The sequence below is a fragment of the Lepidochelys olivacea genome (genome assembly GCF_965140295.1).
Source record: "Lepidochelys olivacea isolate rLepOli2 genome assembly, chromosome: 9".
NCBI lineage: Eukaryota > Metazoa > Chordata > Testudines > Cheloniidae > Lepidochelys > Lepidochelys olivacea.
The window spans coordinates 47,276,815-47,289,720 of record NC_140419.1 but is presented as its reverse complement, the minus strand read 5'-3'; the positions used below and the strand labels follow the sequence as shown (position 1 = coordinate 47,289,720).

General features: G+C 39.0%; 1 protein-coding gene across 4 annotated transcripts in view; it reads right to left on the bottom strand.

The window, feature by feature from the left end:
• Window positions 1-12,906, bottom strand: part of WDR33 (WD repeat domain 33) — a 104,177-nt gene that overhangs the window by 51,126 nt on the left and 40,145 nt on the right. For 3 of the 4 annotated variants that reach the window (XM_084639484.1, XM_084639483.1, XM_084639485.1), the window contains exon 7: window positions 12,056-12,153. In XM_084639484.1, coding sequence (XP_084495610.1) covers window positions 12,056-12,153 — 98 coding nt within the window. Of the gene's footprint in view, window positions 1-3,559; window positions 4,541-12,055; window positions 12,154-12,906 lie in introns of those variants that run through there. The other variant, XM_084639486.1, reaches the window with a different exon arrangement.

Here is a 12,906-nt window from a genome sequence, read left to right as displayed (position 1 = left end):
AGTCGTCTTCCAATGTCTTCTCTGCCTCTTCCTGGGCACGAGGGAGGAAGAGCGGTGCTGCAAACTCTTAGGGGCGGGCGGTGCGGTATGTACAGATGCGGATGTACTCAGTGCTGAGTCAGACCTCGGCTCCAAGGCAGGCCTCGGTGCTGCCTCCATGAGGACGACTTTTAGCCTTGCTGCCTGGTAGTTTTGTGACTGTGGCTTGAAATTGCGGCAGAACTGGCAGGAATCTTTCCTGTGCCCCTCACTTAAGGCAACTTAAGTGCGGGTCACTGGTTGGCATAGGCTTTGCACAGGAAGAGCATTGCTTAAACCCCGGCGACCAAGGCATGCCCCAGTACCAAGGAGATATGGACCCCCATTCCTGACACAGAGAGGAGTCCTAGTTACTACTCTAAACTATCTAAACTTAACACACTACGTAAACTCATAAAAACTATTTACAGAATTCTCAATTAGGAAACCACAAACACACTTTGCCAAGACAAAGTGGGGAGGGGTGGGGTGGGAGCTCCAACAGCTGCCACAGGCGGTAAGTAGGAAATGAGGAGCAGAGACTTGGCGGGGGCCCTTTATACCAGCGCTGTGAGCGTGCGACACGAGGGGATGCCAGAGCTGACGGATACCACTAGGGGAAATATCTCCGAATGCTGTGCTCAGCGTGCTCGCACACATAAGTTGGAATGAACATGTGCAAGCACTCGAAGAAGAATATGCTGTTTCATACATACATTTCAGGGAGATTTCAATGTTTTTAACAGGAAGATTTCCGGAATGCAGGGTGGGCTCTCCAGCCATTTAGAGAGAGAGAGAGAAAGATAGAGACCGACCTAAACTGAAAGCATGATCTTTTCAACCCAAAAACCATTTTGCAAAAACATTTGTAAGGTTTTCATTTCATTTCACACTGGAAAGAAAAAAGTCAGAACTTTGAAAGTTGTCGCAAACCAGAATTGTCATCCTTTAGCCAACTCTATTCACAACATAAAATACTGTCTGCATAAATTCTGTCCAAATGAACATTAATAGAGTAGCTCAGAACGGAAAGTGCATATTTCCTCTGGCCACAGCCACCTAAATCAAGACGCTCTTACTGGGCAGCAGAAGATGTAACTAGCTATGTCCTTGAGCAAAGTGCAGTCTTTTTTTTGCTCAAGAAAGAGCAGAGTTGTTAGGCATTTTCCCCACCTTCTATATCAGCCCATCCAGAAAAGGGTTCATGCACACAGTGCCTCTATTCATAGAGAATGAATGATCCAGGTACTTGTCAGCTTTGTCCCTTGAAGATACATGAACAAAATCAAAACCAGTAGTGTTAGCCAAACCTTGGAGAAACTGAAACAAAAGGCTAGAATATCTAAGGCAGGGCCACTTATCTCCTGCAGAAATACACTTGGTCTGATGAGTTTCCACACTCATATGTGGAAACTAATGCACATCAAAATGTCAACCCCCTTGATCCCACACAAGCTTTGAGAGGTGCACTGGTGGGGGAGATCCAGAAGTCAATGCTGTCACAGTAACTGACACTGACTGCATTGAAACCACAGGCATGGGTAGGTTCAATGCCAACATCAAATATCAAGATTGGCACCAAGTACGAAATAGATTAAGACACTCAGATTCTTCCATCAGCACCAAAAGATCTGACCTAAGTGACAAGGACAATACCAGTATCTTTGAACAAAGACAGTTGAACTTGAAATGATTCAAGCACTGATGCAAATATACACTGTTGCCATCTAGGGTCATCCAGATCACTTCCTGTTACTGAGCACAAGTGGACTATGTGAAAGCTTTGATGCAAAGCTGCCTGAAGTGAAGTAGTGCGTCAAAAGATTGCTGGTTTTAACTTATCACCTCCTGCACATGGCACTCTGGTAGCTTCATTCAACAAGAAGTTGGAGACCAGGAACATGACTTAAGATATTTAAACCCTGACACAATGAGGCAAGTTCAAGCTGTTGAATATCACAGCCCACTTCACAGCAGCCAGGTTAGTGGGGCTGATGGATCCGAACAGTCGCTGGGTCTATATAGATGGTAGAGGCCAACACTAAGTACCATTTCTTTCTCACCTTAGGATATCTCCTCAAAGTGAAAGCCTAAGCACTCTGGACCATCTTCAAGGACTGCTCTAGTGGACACTTATAGGAGACACTTTAGATGTTTCTGCCATTGTTTAACAAACAGCTCTAGGTGAGGTGCCCATACAAGCATCTCACTCAGGAAATAATGCTCTTCTAAGAACACAATGCAGCACTTATGCCTGTCCATGATGGACACTTTATGCTACATGCGCATTTCCCAAATTTGCTGAGCTTCCTTCCTTCCTAGAGACAAAGACGGCAACAAACTTGAAAGAGAAAGAGCTATAAAAGTAAAATAAAATGCTGCAGCAATGAAGAAAGCTTTGACCCAAGTAGTCAATGAAGTAATTCATATGTCACGTCACATAATGAGATATGGAATGCTAAAAGTTTGAAAAGCAAGACTCATACTGTTCCAACTGCTAAAGCATTCAAAGCATCTCAGAGAAGTTTAGCGCAAACCTCAAAAGGGGAATGTCCTGCAAAGCTAAAATGAAGGATCAAATGTATGTAAATAAAAACCACTGTGCATAGGCCATTAAAAACTGGTTCAACTGACCACATAAACATATGATTACCAAATTGATAGTCCAAACAAAAGGCAGGAAACAAATACCATGGAACCAGTGTGACAGGGCCAACTAGACCAAACACCACAAACAATTTTTTTTAAATATTAAATTTTATTGGGGCTGAGGATACACTTCTGTTCAAACCAAGCAAAATCTGCAGAGATGGAGCATGAATGGTGATCTGATGCATAGCTCTGACAAAGAGCTCTTTAGCGGACCTACGTCAAGAAAAATCTAATAAGGAAAGTTCTAGAAGGACCTGAGTCAACCCCAATTCTTCAGCAAGTTAGAGGGTGGGGCGGGGGTGAAAATGGATATTTGCTCAGTTATCAGCGACTCAGAAGGATAAAAATCATAGAGCTCAAATTCCCAGCCTGTCTCATGCTGGAAACACAAGAGCCAAAAGTAGAATTCCTTTAAAGTTGGCATTTTTGAAGAAATATATACAAATATTATTTAAACACCTCTGCAGAATACTGTGTGGGTAAATTTTAAATGTTACCATGAGAATCTTAACTTTCCATTTCTAACCCTGTTTAAATATGTAACCTTCATGTGATTTTTATAGTTAATTTATACCAAAAGCTATATTTATTCACCTACTTTTCCCAACAGGATTGGGGATCATGTCATCATCAGTAGTATCTTTATACTACTGGGGGTGGGAGGAAAGGGTGTCCTGGAGGTTTCTTGTACTTCTCAAAAAGGAACGAACTGCTTATGAATATTTTATGCTATAAAGTAGCCTGGATGTATCACACAGAAGCTAAAGATCCAAAAGTGAATATATATTATAAATTCAACAAGAACAATTACAGCATATAGTTTTCATACTGAAAGACTCTGGGAATTTTAGTTCTTAAATTTTAAAATAAAAAAGTACTTTCCCTCCTATGAATTACCAAACTAATGCTGAATAATTAAAACAAAACATTTATTAAAAAGGATAGCCATGTCTTCCAAACAGGGTCAATCATAATACTTAAGTGACATGTGTAATAACTTTTTTGTACACAGATCCAATTAGGGTTGCCAACCCCCCAGGAATTAAAGATTAATCTTTAATTAAAGATGGTCATGTGATGAAACCTCCAGGAATACGTCCAACCAAAACTGGCAATCCTAGATCCAAATGTAAGCCACATTTGGCCTAAAGATCAACACTTTGGCCCAGCACAGGATTGAAAGGATGTTGCCTTTAGGCAAAGAGGGTTGCATGAAGTTCCCTCTCATTTTCAAACACCCCCATATTTAGAAATGCTCTGGGAAAGATATCTGCAGAGCAATGCAGGGACTTTCTCCATCCACAAAGCAAGAGCATGCAGATGCCACAGAATTCCTAGTCCAAGATCGAAGAATCAGGCTCTACTGTAACTATGCTCCAATGAGTTGTGCATTAAACATCTGCTGGAACACTGGGCAAGCCCATCATTATATAGCTTAAATGACAATTGGATAATACTTTTGTGTGGGTTTTTTGTTTGTTTTTAAACTAAGTGTAAATAAACAAAGTAGATACTATTTAAATTTTACATAGTGCAGCATAATAAGGATACATGGAATGATAGAATTGAAGGCTTTTCAGCTATTCAGTTCCTGTACTACATAATCTACCATTGTCAATCCCTGAGCCTGTGAAAATCTATATAGCAGCCATCTGAACAGTGTCTATAGAAACAGAGCAATTCTAGAGAAAATGTTTATAGAATGTTTCCAGAAAAGACTCCCCCGGAACTAGGTCAATCCTCCAAAAAAATTCCAGACACTTTAAAATTGAATTATATAGAAAGTTTCCAAAAGGTGTAAGATTAAAAACAAACTCATTCCTGAAAATCTGTTTGAATGATGAATTTGATCTTCAGCTGGAACAGTAATCTGGAAGCAAAAGCCACATCATTATCACAACAGCTATCAGTATTTGGGAGCAGAATTTACATACAGGATATAGGGTAACATACTTTCCAGTCCCCTCACTGTGTTTCCCTCTTGTGTGTTGCTGAAAGAGGATTAAAGGACTGTTTCAAATAAAAATATTTTTGAAAGGAAAAAAATATAAGACTTTGGGGTAGCTTACACAGTAGTTTCTACAAAAATGAGCAATTAAAAAAACAAAACAAAAGCATTTAAGAACTAAGAGAATCTTGTTCTGTATTGGTAGGTGAACTGGGTGTTGAGAGGAGACACTGTGAGCAAGAGTCGGAATGTATCGTTTTAAAATCAAATCAGTCTCCCTAAAATATAATTTAAGTTTAGAAGCTCCTTCACTGGAGGTTTTCAAAAGGAGGCCATACAGACATCTGTCTTGGATGGTTTAGACAAAACAAATCCTACATCTTGGCAGAGAGGTAGTCTAGATGACCCTTGCAGTCCTCTTCTAACCCTATGGTTCTATGATTCTAAGTTGATCCTTATTTTTGTGATAATTAGCAGAATATTTGTATTGGCTAGCAATTCAACAGGGCTGGACTGATTATTTTATTAAAACTACAGGAGTGTTCTCTGGCTTACCTTCTGAACCAAAATGCTACAAAGATGGGTCACAAGAGCAGTGGAAATATATTTTTATAGAGCAAGCCAGTAAAGCCTCCAGAACTTCAAGATCCTAGCTCAGTACCAAAACCAGCTGAGGCTGTAAACAAACAGCCGCACAAGAACACCTGCACTCTAGAGCAGAGGTCCTCAAACTGTGGGGTGCACCTCAGTAGGGGGGCGCAAAGAACATTCAGGGAGGGCACAGCTGGGGCCTACGCCATCTCCCATGGGAGGTGGAGAGGGAGCATCACCCAGTTCTGCTCCTGGCCCCAGCTGCTGTCCCATGTCTGGGACCCTGGCTACTGCCCCTGCACTTGGCCTCTAGCTATGGCCCCAGTCTCAGCTCCCTTACCCCATCCCCACCTCCCAGAGCCATGGCTCCGCTTCCCAGTTCAAAATTTCCATTTAACTGTAGGAGTTGAACCACCAATTAAATTCAAATTTAATTTCAAATTAGGGCATTCCAAAATTCCAAAAAATTCTAAAATTCCAAAAAAGGGCATACTGTGCGCTTAGTGAAGACACTACCTATGCCAATAGGAGAGTTTCCATCAGCGTAGATATCCCACTGCCCCAAGAGGCATTAGCTATGTTGATGGGAGAAGCCCGCCCGTTGACATAGCACTGTCTACACGGGGGTTAGGTTGATATAACTAGGTCACTCAGGGCTGTGGATTTTCCAACACTCCTAAGATAGATAAGTACTTTTATTATGTAGCAGAATCACAGAGGAGTAAACAAGCACACAGATGTTAGGAGGTTTGTCCAAAGCTATATAGCAAGTCAGTGTAGAACTGGGAACAAAACTCAAGAATCATTGTTCCCAACCCCATCTCAATATCTAGACTGCATTTCCTCCAAAAGCCAATAAGGAATGCTGCTGCCCTGTCGGGGAAATAAACCCAACCACATAAATGAAAGTCTTTCAGAAATTAAACTAAAAAGGATCAAAAACTTAGAATTAAGCTTCAAGAGATTTTACAACCCAAAGCAGATCCAGAAGCAGAATATATTGACTGGAAAAAGCTGAGTTCTTCAGAGTTGTTTCAGTAGGACTACTTATGGAATGAGGTGTTATGCAACAAAAGGGCAGCACACCCAGCCCCTTACTGTTTCCAAACTTGTGAGCATATGAAAACATTACTAAATTTTATCACTATTGCACTAAGTTCCAGTACACACATGTGCCAATGTTTTTTTGGTACGGGATGGGAACTCCCGGATTACTTTCTTATGCTCGACTGGGAAATTCAACTTCTCTCCCAGTCAAAGCAAAGGCATTAAAGATATGAGCAAAAGGCATTTCCTTATAGTAATTTATATAATTGGAAGAAACCATTGGCATGTGTGTGTACTGGAACTCAGTGCAATAGTTTATAAACTCTGAATAATCATACTAGAACAGAGTTTAAAAGAAACTATGGTGGCTTATAATCATTTACTATATGAAAAAGCCTTTGGCTAATACCTTGCCTTGGCAGGGAGAAAAATTGAATTTATCGTTCTATTTCGTAGATGGATATAGGAGAGAAATCCAAGAATACCCTTTTCAACTTTCCCTATCAATCTCTACATAACTGGCCTTCTGCACACTCAGGGGAAATGGGAGACTAAATTTACCCAAAATGATAATCAGAAGCTCTTGCTCTAAGACAATTAGACAGTATTAACACAGAAGGTTAGGTGCACCAGGAGTCTCTGAAAGCAGACGAGGATTTGAGGAATTTGTCACTGCAAGTTTTATGGAGATATGAATACAAGATTCACCAAGACCTGGCATAACAAAACACTATGAAAGCTTTTTTTAAAAAAAAAATTAGGAAAGCACAACATAGTAAGTCTGCATTTCTGCTATGTACACAATGCTCTTGAATCTTTGTAAAGTTCATCTTATTACAGTGCTTTTTCATGACTCTCACTCTCATTTCAGGAAGGGTGCCTGACAGATTTGCAACTTTAGGAGGAGCTGGATATTTCCTACACATTACAGTACTGCATTGCAACTGCTACCAAAAAGTTAAATATGAAAAAGGAGTTAAGTGTAGTGAACATGATTAAAAGTAAATTTAAAAAAACTAAGTTTGAAATGAGAATTGCTGTTTTATTGGATGGTGAATTCTGATGAACCTTGTTACTAAGATAAGCTTTGGAATACATTTGCAGAGTACGTATGAAGTGCATATATACATTTCTCAGGCCAACACTAATGGGACTACTTACATCAAAAGTAGTGAGACCCAAGCAGAACACAACCCAGAATCAAACACAGCAAGGTGGCTCAATTTTTAATATAGTACAAAGGCAAAAGTGCTCAATCTATTGCCTTTCATTCTGGATATGGATTATAGCTCTGAAAGCTTTAGACCAGTGGAAAAGCTTTATTTTTCTTGTCTGCTTATGGCTTTAAGGGTAAAAAGACTAGCGTTCAAAATAAATGACTGCATCCCCCAGTGCACAATTCTGAAGCAGTCTTTAAGCATTCCTGATAGGTTTTAGGTCAATTGCATTTTAGGCATCTTTCTCAAGAGTCCCTGTAACTGTATAATCTTGCTTAAAGAGAACTAGAATAAGAAGTTGACGAAAGTACTCAAAGCTACTGCTTGTATTCATTATTTGCAATACTATGGTATGTTCTGGCAATGTAAGTGCAAAGCCCAGCAATAGCCATCCAGAATATTCCGAGTCTTCTTTGTATCAAAGACCAATAATTTAACTGGCCAACATATTTAGTAACAGAGTTGGACTTAAGCTCTTTCCAATGTTTGCAACTTAATTTCTTCCTGTTATATTACATAACTAATAACTGTATGTATTTTGTCTACTAGATACAATGGGACAAATCTCTCTAAAGTACACAAGCACAATCCCACTGATTTCAATTGGTAGAAAAAGCAAGAAAATTTGGCCCAATATGAAATTTAATATTACTATCAATTGTGTTATATACAATGGCTCTCTATTTCAGGTAGACCATTATATTATAACTAGTATATTTAAGAAAAATGGTGTATCCTAACCTATGATTTCTGTTCATCCTGTTATGTGCAATTTAGAATGGCATGTTTACTACAAATGGGATTTAAAGACCTTCCTTGCCCCATTAGCTTGAGCCCAACATCCTGGGATTCAAGACCTCTCAGTAAAGTCAATGGCTAGCAACCTTAGTCTCCTAGAAAATAAAATGACACCAGAAGTTGATTACATATAATTTTTGCACACCCATTTCAGATGGAACAAGTGTTCCTACAAAAATGTGAACATGTAAGCTGATACAGAGAAAAGAGGTGTTACAAGCACAAATCCTTGATTTGTGAGTCTTATAACAAAACCTTTAAACCAAAGACTTATTTTTGTGTCACCTGCCCTAACAGAAATGCCTTTAGAAAGGCCTAAAAAAAATACTCATGCAAGACTTAATTGACTTTCCATACAATTTTCTTTCCTCACTTGATAATTATCAAAAACTGCATAAAGCTGTTTATGTATAAACAAGGGCTTGACTCCAATCCAGTCTATTTTAACTTCCTACTCGATCCTGTCATGTTTTCGTATTGACAAATTTGTAACAACTATTACTGAGATGAAATGCTGTTTGTACCACTGTTCTTATTTCAAGTTTTCCAATGTGAAAGTCTCCTTCTTATCAGTGACCTACAAAGCAAAAAGCGCTTTTGTCCTTTTTTACTTCTTTATGATGTAGATTAGAATATAAGCTTGAAACTTTTTTTAGAAACCAAATGAGTTTCGAATGTTAAAAAATAAGTTGTCTCGTCTGCCCTGAAAGACTACAATAATTGAAAAAATGGCACGACAATGGCATCAAAAGAATGAAAGCTGAGCAACTGAGAGGCTAAAAGGATTTAAAAGGAGTCAGGCTTTTTTCTTTTAATTCAGTCCTTTTTACAACTTAAAGCAAAATAAGGCACAAACAGGTCACCCTAACTTCTATATCTGTGTTATTCCATTTGGCAAATGCTAATTGCCCCCCATGTTCCTAATAAAACCAAAATAATAATGATTCTTTGACTACCTTCAGTGATGACAACATCTTTCTCTAGAATTCCTCAAACCCCCGTCTCCTCACCTCTTTCTCTCCTCCCCTACCGCAACTGAAGGTCAGTCCACCAGCACCACTCCCAACCTGGCTAGAATTAGTCCCAAAGAGCAACATCAAGCATTTCCTCCCCTAATGGAGATAAACAAACTTGGCCACTTCTACAGTAAGCAAAAGCATTAAGTCAATGGAGTATCAACATCTTATACCAAAGATGAGCCTGATTTTGCTGCACTCTCTGTACCTGCTAATCTAGAAGCAAACTAGAAACGAGCTACAGCATCATGGTAGTGTATTGTGCAAGATCCTCAGGCTGGTTTTGAAATAGTTTGATTAGCTTGCTGCGGCAGAAAAGCAGGAAGAACTTGTTATTGACATTTGAGGTCTCAGAGAATGGATTTTTTATGTACACTCTGACAATGAAGTGTTGGGAGTCTTCTATTTTTTATAAACAGATATTCAAAAGCTGGAGGATAGTGTAAAATATTAAGAATAAATTTTTTGGCCTTAACTACATCAGAGCATTCCCTTAATTGTGCTGAACTTCAGTGGCATGAGTATTAACCAGAGTACTTGAAGAATGGTTTGTGAGAGAACAGGAAGTATATCATTATTCTTGATCAAATAGTATATACACAGACATAACTGGACAGGTCAAAAAGTGTGAGAGGTGTGTTGATATCAGTTAGTCGTAATGAAATCCTTTTAGGATTCTAATTTGCATACAGCCCACTGCAACTTTACTTGCTGAAAACCTTTAAGTAAATACAAATCTTTTAAGACAACCATCATGGTAGGGGGATGTGTATGTTCTAAAATCTGTACTTCATTGACAATTTTCCAGGCAATCATTCTAAATAATATTTTAAAACTTCAATATGTGGGCAGAAGATAAAGGAAAGTTTGGAGCAAGAAAGCCCATATTACATCTCTCTCTACTGAGAACATGTAACAGACTCTCATTGAGTTCCTTTAATCAGTTTTACAGCACAGGGCACCAAAAAATCCAGCTTGCACTCCTGAATGAAGAGATCGTATTTTCCACCACCTTTAGAAAGGTTTTGTTCCGCAAGCGAAAGTAAAGGTTCTCAAAAAAATCCATTTGCTCTATTATGTCAGGTGGTGAAGATCTGGCAATACTGCTGATTTACATAAAGTCAGTAAAAAAGGGGTGTATTGTACATACACTATATGGACAGTGACGGTACAAGCCCTATTCTCTTTATACAACTATTTTGCTATATATAAATATGATGGATTTCACACTGACAATTTTATAGTATATTTAAAAATTAAACTATACATAGAATGTATACACAATCCCAATCTTTGAGAAAATGAAACAGAAGGAAATACAGTACAAGTATCATTATATACTGGCCTGAAATTCTTAAGTAATTTGTTCCCTTGGCCTAAGAGACCTCCATGCAGAAGAACATAGATAAGGAAAGAGTAATGAAGTTAATGCAAGACCTACACAGTGGACTGAACTCTGCACTGATGCAATCACTCCTCTCTTATACAATCCAACTGAATAGTTAATGTGATTGCATGGAATATACATCAGCACAGAATTTGATCCTTTGTACAGCAGACAGCACAATGATCCCCAACATGATTGGTGCCACTAGGGATAACTGTAATACCAACAATATGCCCTAGAAATCCGTTTGTCAACTCCTGAAAGGAACAGAAACTCCTGTAGTGATGTTTCTGATGGAAAAATCATGAAAGCAAGGCTATATCAAAATGCTAGGCTTCAACAGTAGTAAGGTTCAAAGGAAGAATATAACAGTAAAAATCAGAATAGAGAGTCCAAGAGAAGCAGGGAATATTCTCTTTTGTAAAAATGGTGCAAGTCCAAGCGTGATATACCAGGCTTTTAAAACCTCTGCATTGGCAAATGAGTTCAGGCACCTAGGCCAAGAGGTCCAGTGTTTTGTTAAAGTCATCTTCCTTGCAGACTGTCTGCATGCCAACATATCTCGTGACATGACAGCAGTGTTAATACAGCCCTTAATGATAATTCATCCTGTTACATCTACTATATCGTACTGGTCCAATATATGAATATTAGCAGATGAACTCAGAAAATTAAGTGGCATCTTCAGAAAGAAAGGAATAGTTTATATAGGCTATTGCTACTAAACAAGGTTGCAGAAAAAAGGTAGAAAGCTCCTGAACTCTATCTAGTGGAAAAGATTCAGAAGTGTCCTCTCATAGACACTACTACTGAACTGAGAAGCCAAGACATTTAATATGTGCAGTGTGTGGTGTGATCAAAACGTAGCGTTTTTTGTTCACCTAAATGTTATGTTCCACACAGCTAAATAGTAACTGACTTGCCTTAGAATAAATTAGAGTCAAATGAGTGTTTTCAAAGTTACGTCCCTGAAAAACATCACATTCTCCATCACAATGTGTGTACAGTGGAGCAAATGTTGTCACAGTTACTAAGCACTGATGAAAAATTGGGAATATATTTGCCTTCCTAACAGCTGCTTCTGCCAACAGCAGGATTAGGAAAGCATCTTTATATCCAGCTCCAAAATCTAAAGAGTTTAAACAGGCAGTAAACATGGGTAATGTAAATCTGAAAAGCTGTCTGGACACTGGGAGATATCAGAAACAGTGGCCAACTGAAATATCTGTTTTCCTGGAGGTATTATCTGTTTGGAGGATTTAAGGTAGGGATGTCATAGGAAAAATGGAGACAAGCTGTTATTTCTGTATTGTGAACACTTAATTACAAAAAGGTTTTCCCCCTCTTGAAATATCCCAATCAGTACTATTTGCACACATACCTCGAAGAATTCTCTCCTCATGGCAACGTAGAAAGTCCCAGATTCTAACAGTGCCGTCGTCAGAGCATGTAGCAAATTTATTATCCGTGGGTGAGAAACTGTTACATGAAGACACACAGCAGGGGAAAGAAGTCAGCATTTAACAGAATATCTATGCTTCTCAGACAGGGCAAAATTAAACTGTAAGGTGTAATACATTGAAAGAGGCATTTTAACATAAGGGCCACTAATTAAACATAGTGTCTGCCATTTGACACATTTCCATCAGAAGACTTTGAATTTAAGTTTAGGATTTACTTCTGCTTTTCAATCCCCAGTCAAGTGGGAAAATCCAGAATTTATATTTAGCACTATCCTACCTATGACTGTACACAGCAGCACCTTCTCTGGGAGACCAGCAGCAACATGAAACTGACTTAATAGCAGCTGCAGCCCTAGACTTTCACACTGTTGATAGTGGTAAAGCGACACTGCAGAAGTACGGAGGGAGAGCACTAAGAGTAAATTTCCTCTTCAGCCACAGGTGCCTTGCAGCAAGACAAGCAAAATTAAGGAAAGGTGGGGAATAGGAAGAGGCTACTGCTACTAGCAATTGGACTGGTTGCTGAAAAATTCTTATATAAAACACATTCCACACATATGAAAAGGAACAGAGGGAAGTTTTTCCCTTCTGTGAAAAGAAGTTAGAATTCTACAGCCATGGAAGATGCTTCCAAATTTATCAATATTGCTAGATGAAAGCCATTGGGAAAAAGTGTGGGGTTATTTAGCCATGTGATTAAGGTCAGACCATCTCCAGCAACTGACAGGCAGCCACTTCCTTTCTGGTGCAGCAAAAGACCAAGGAAGAG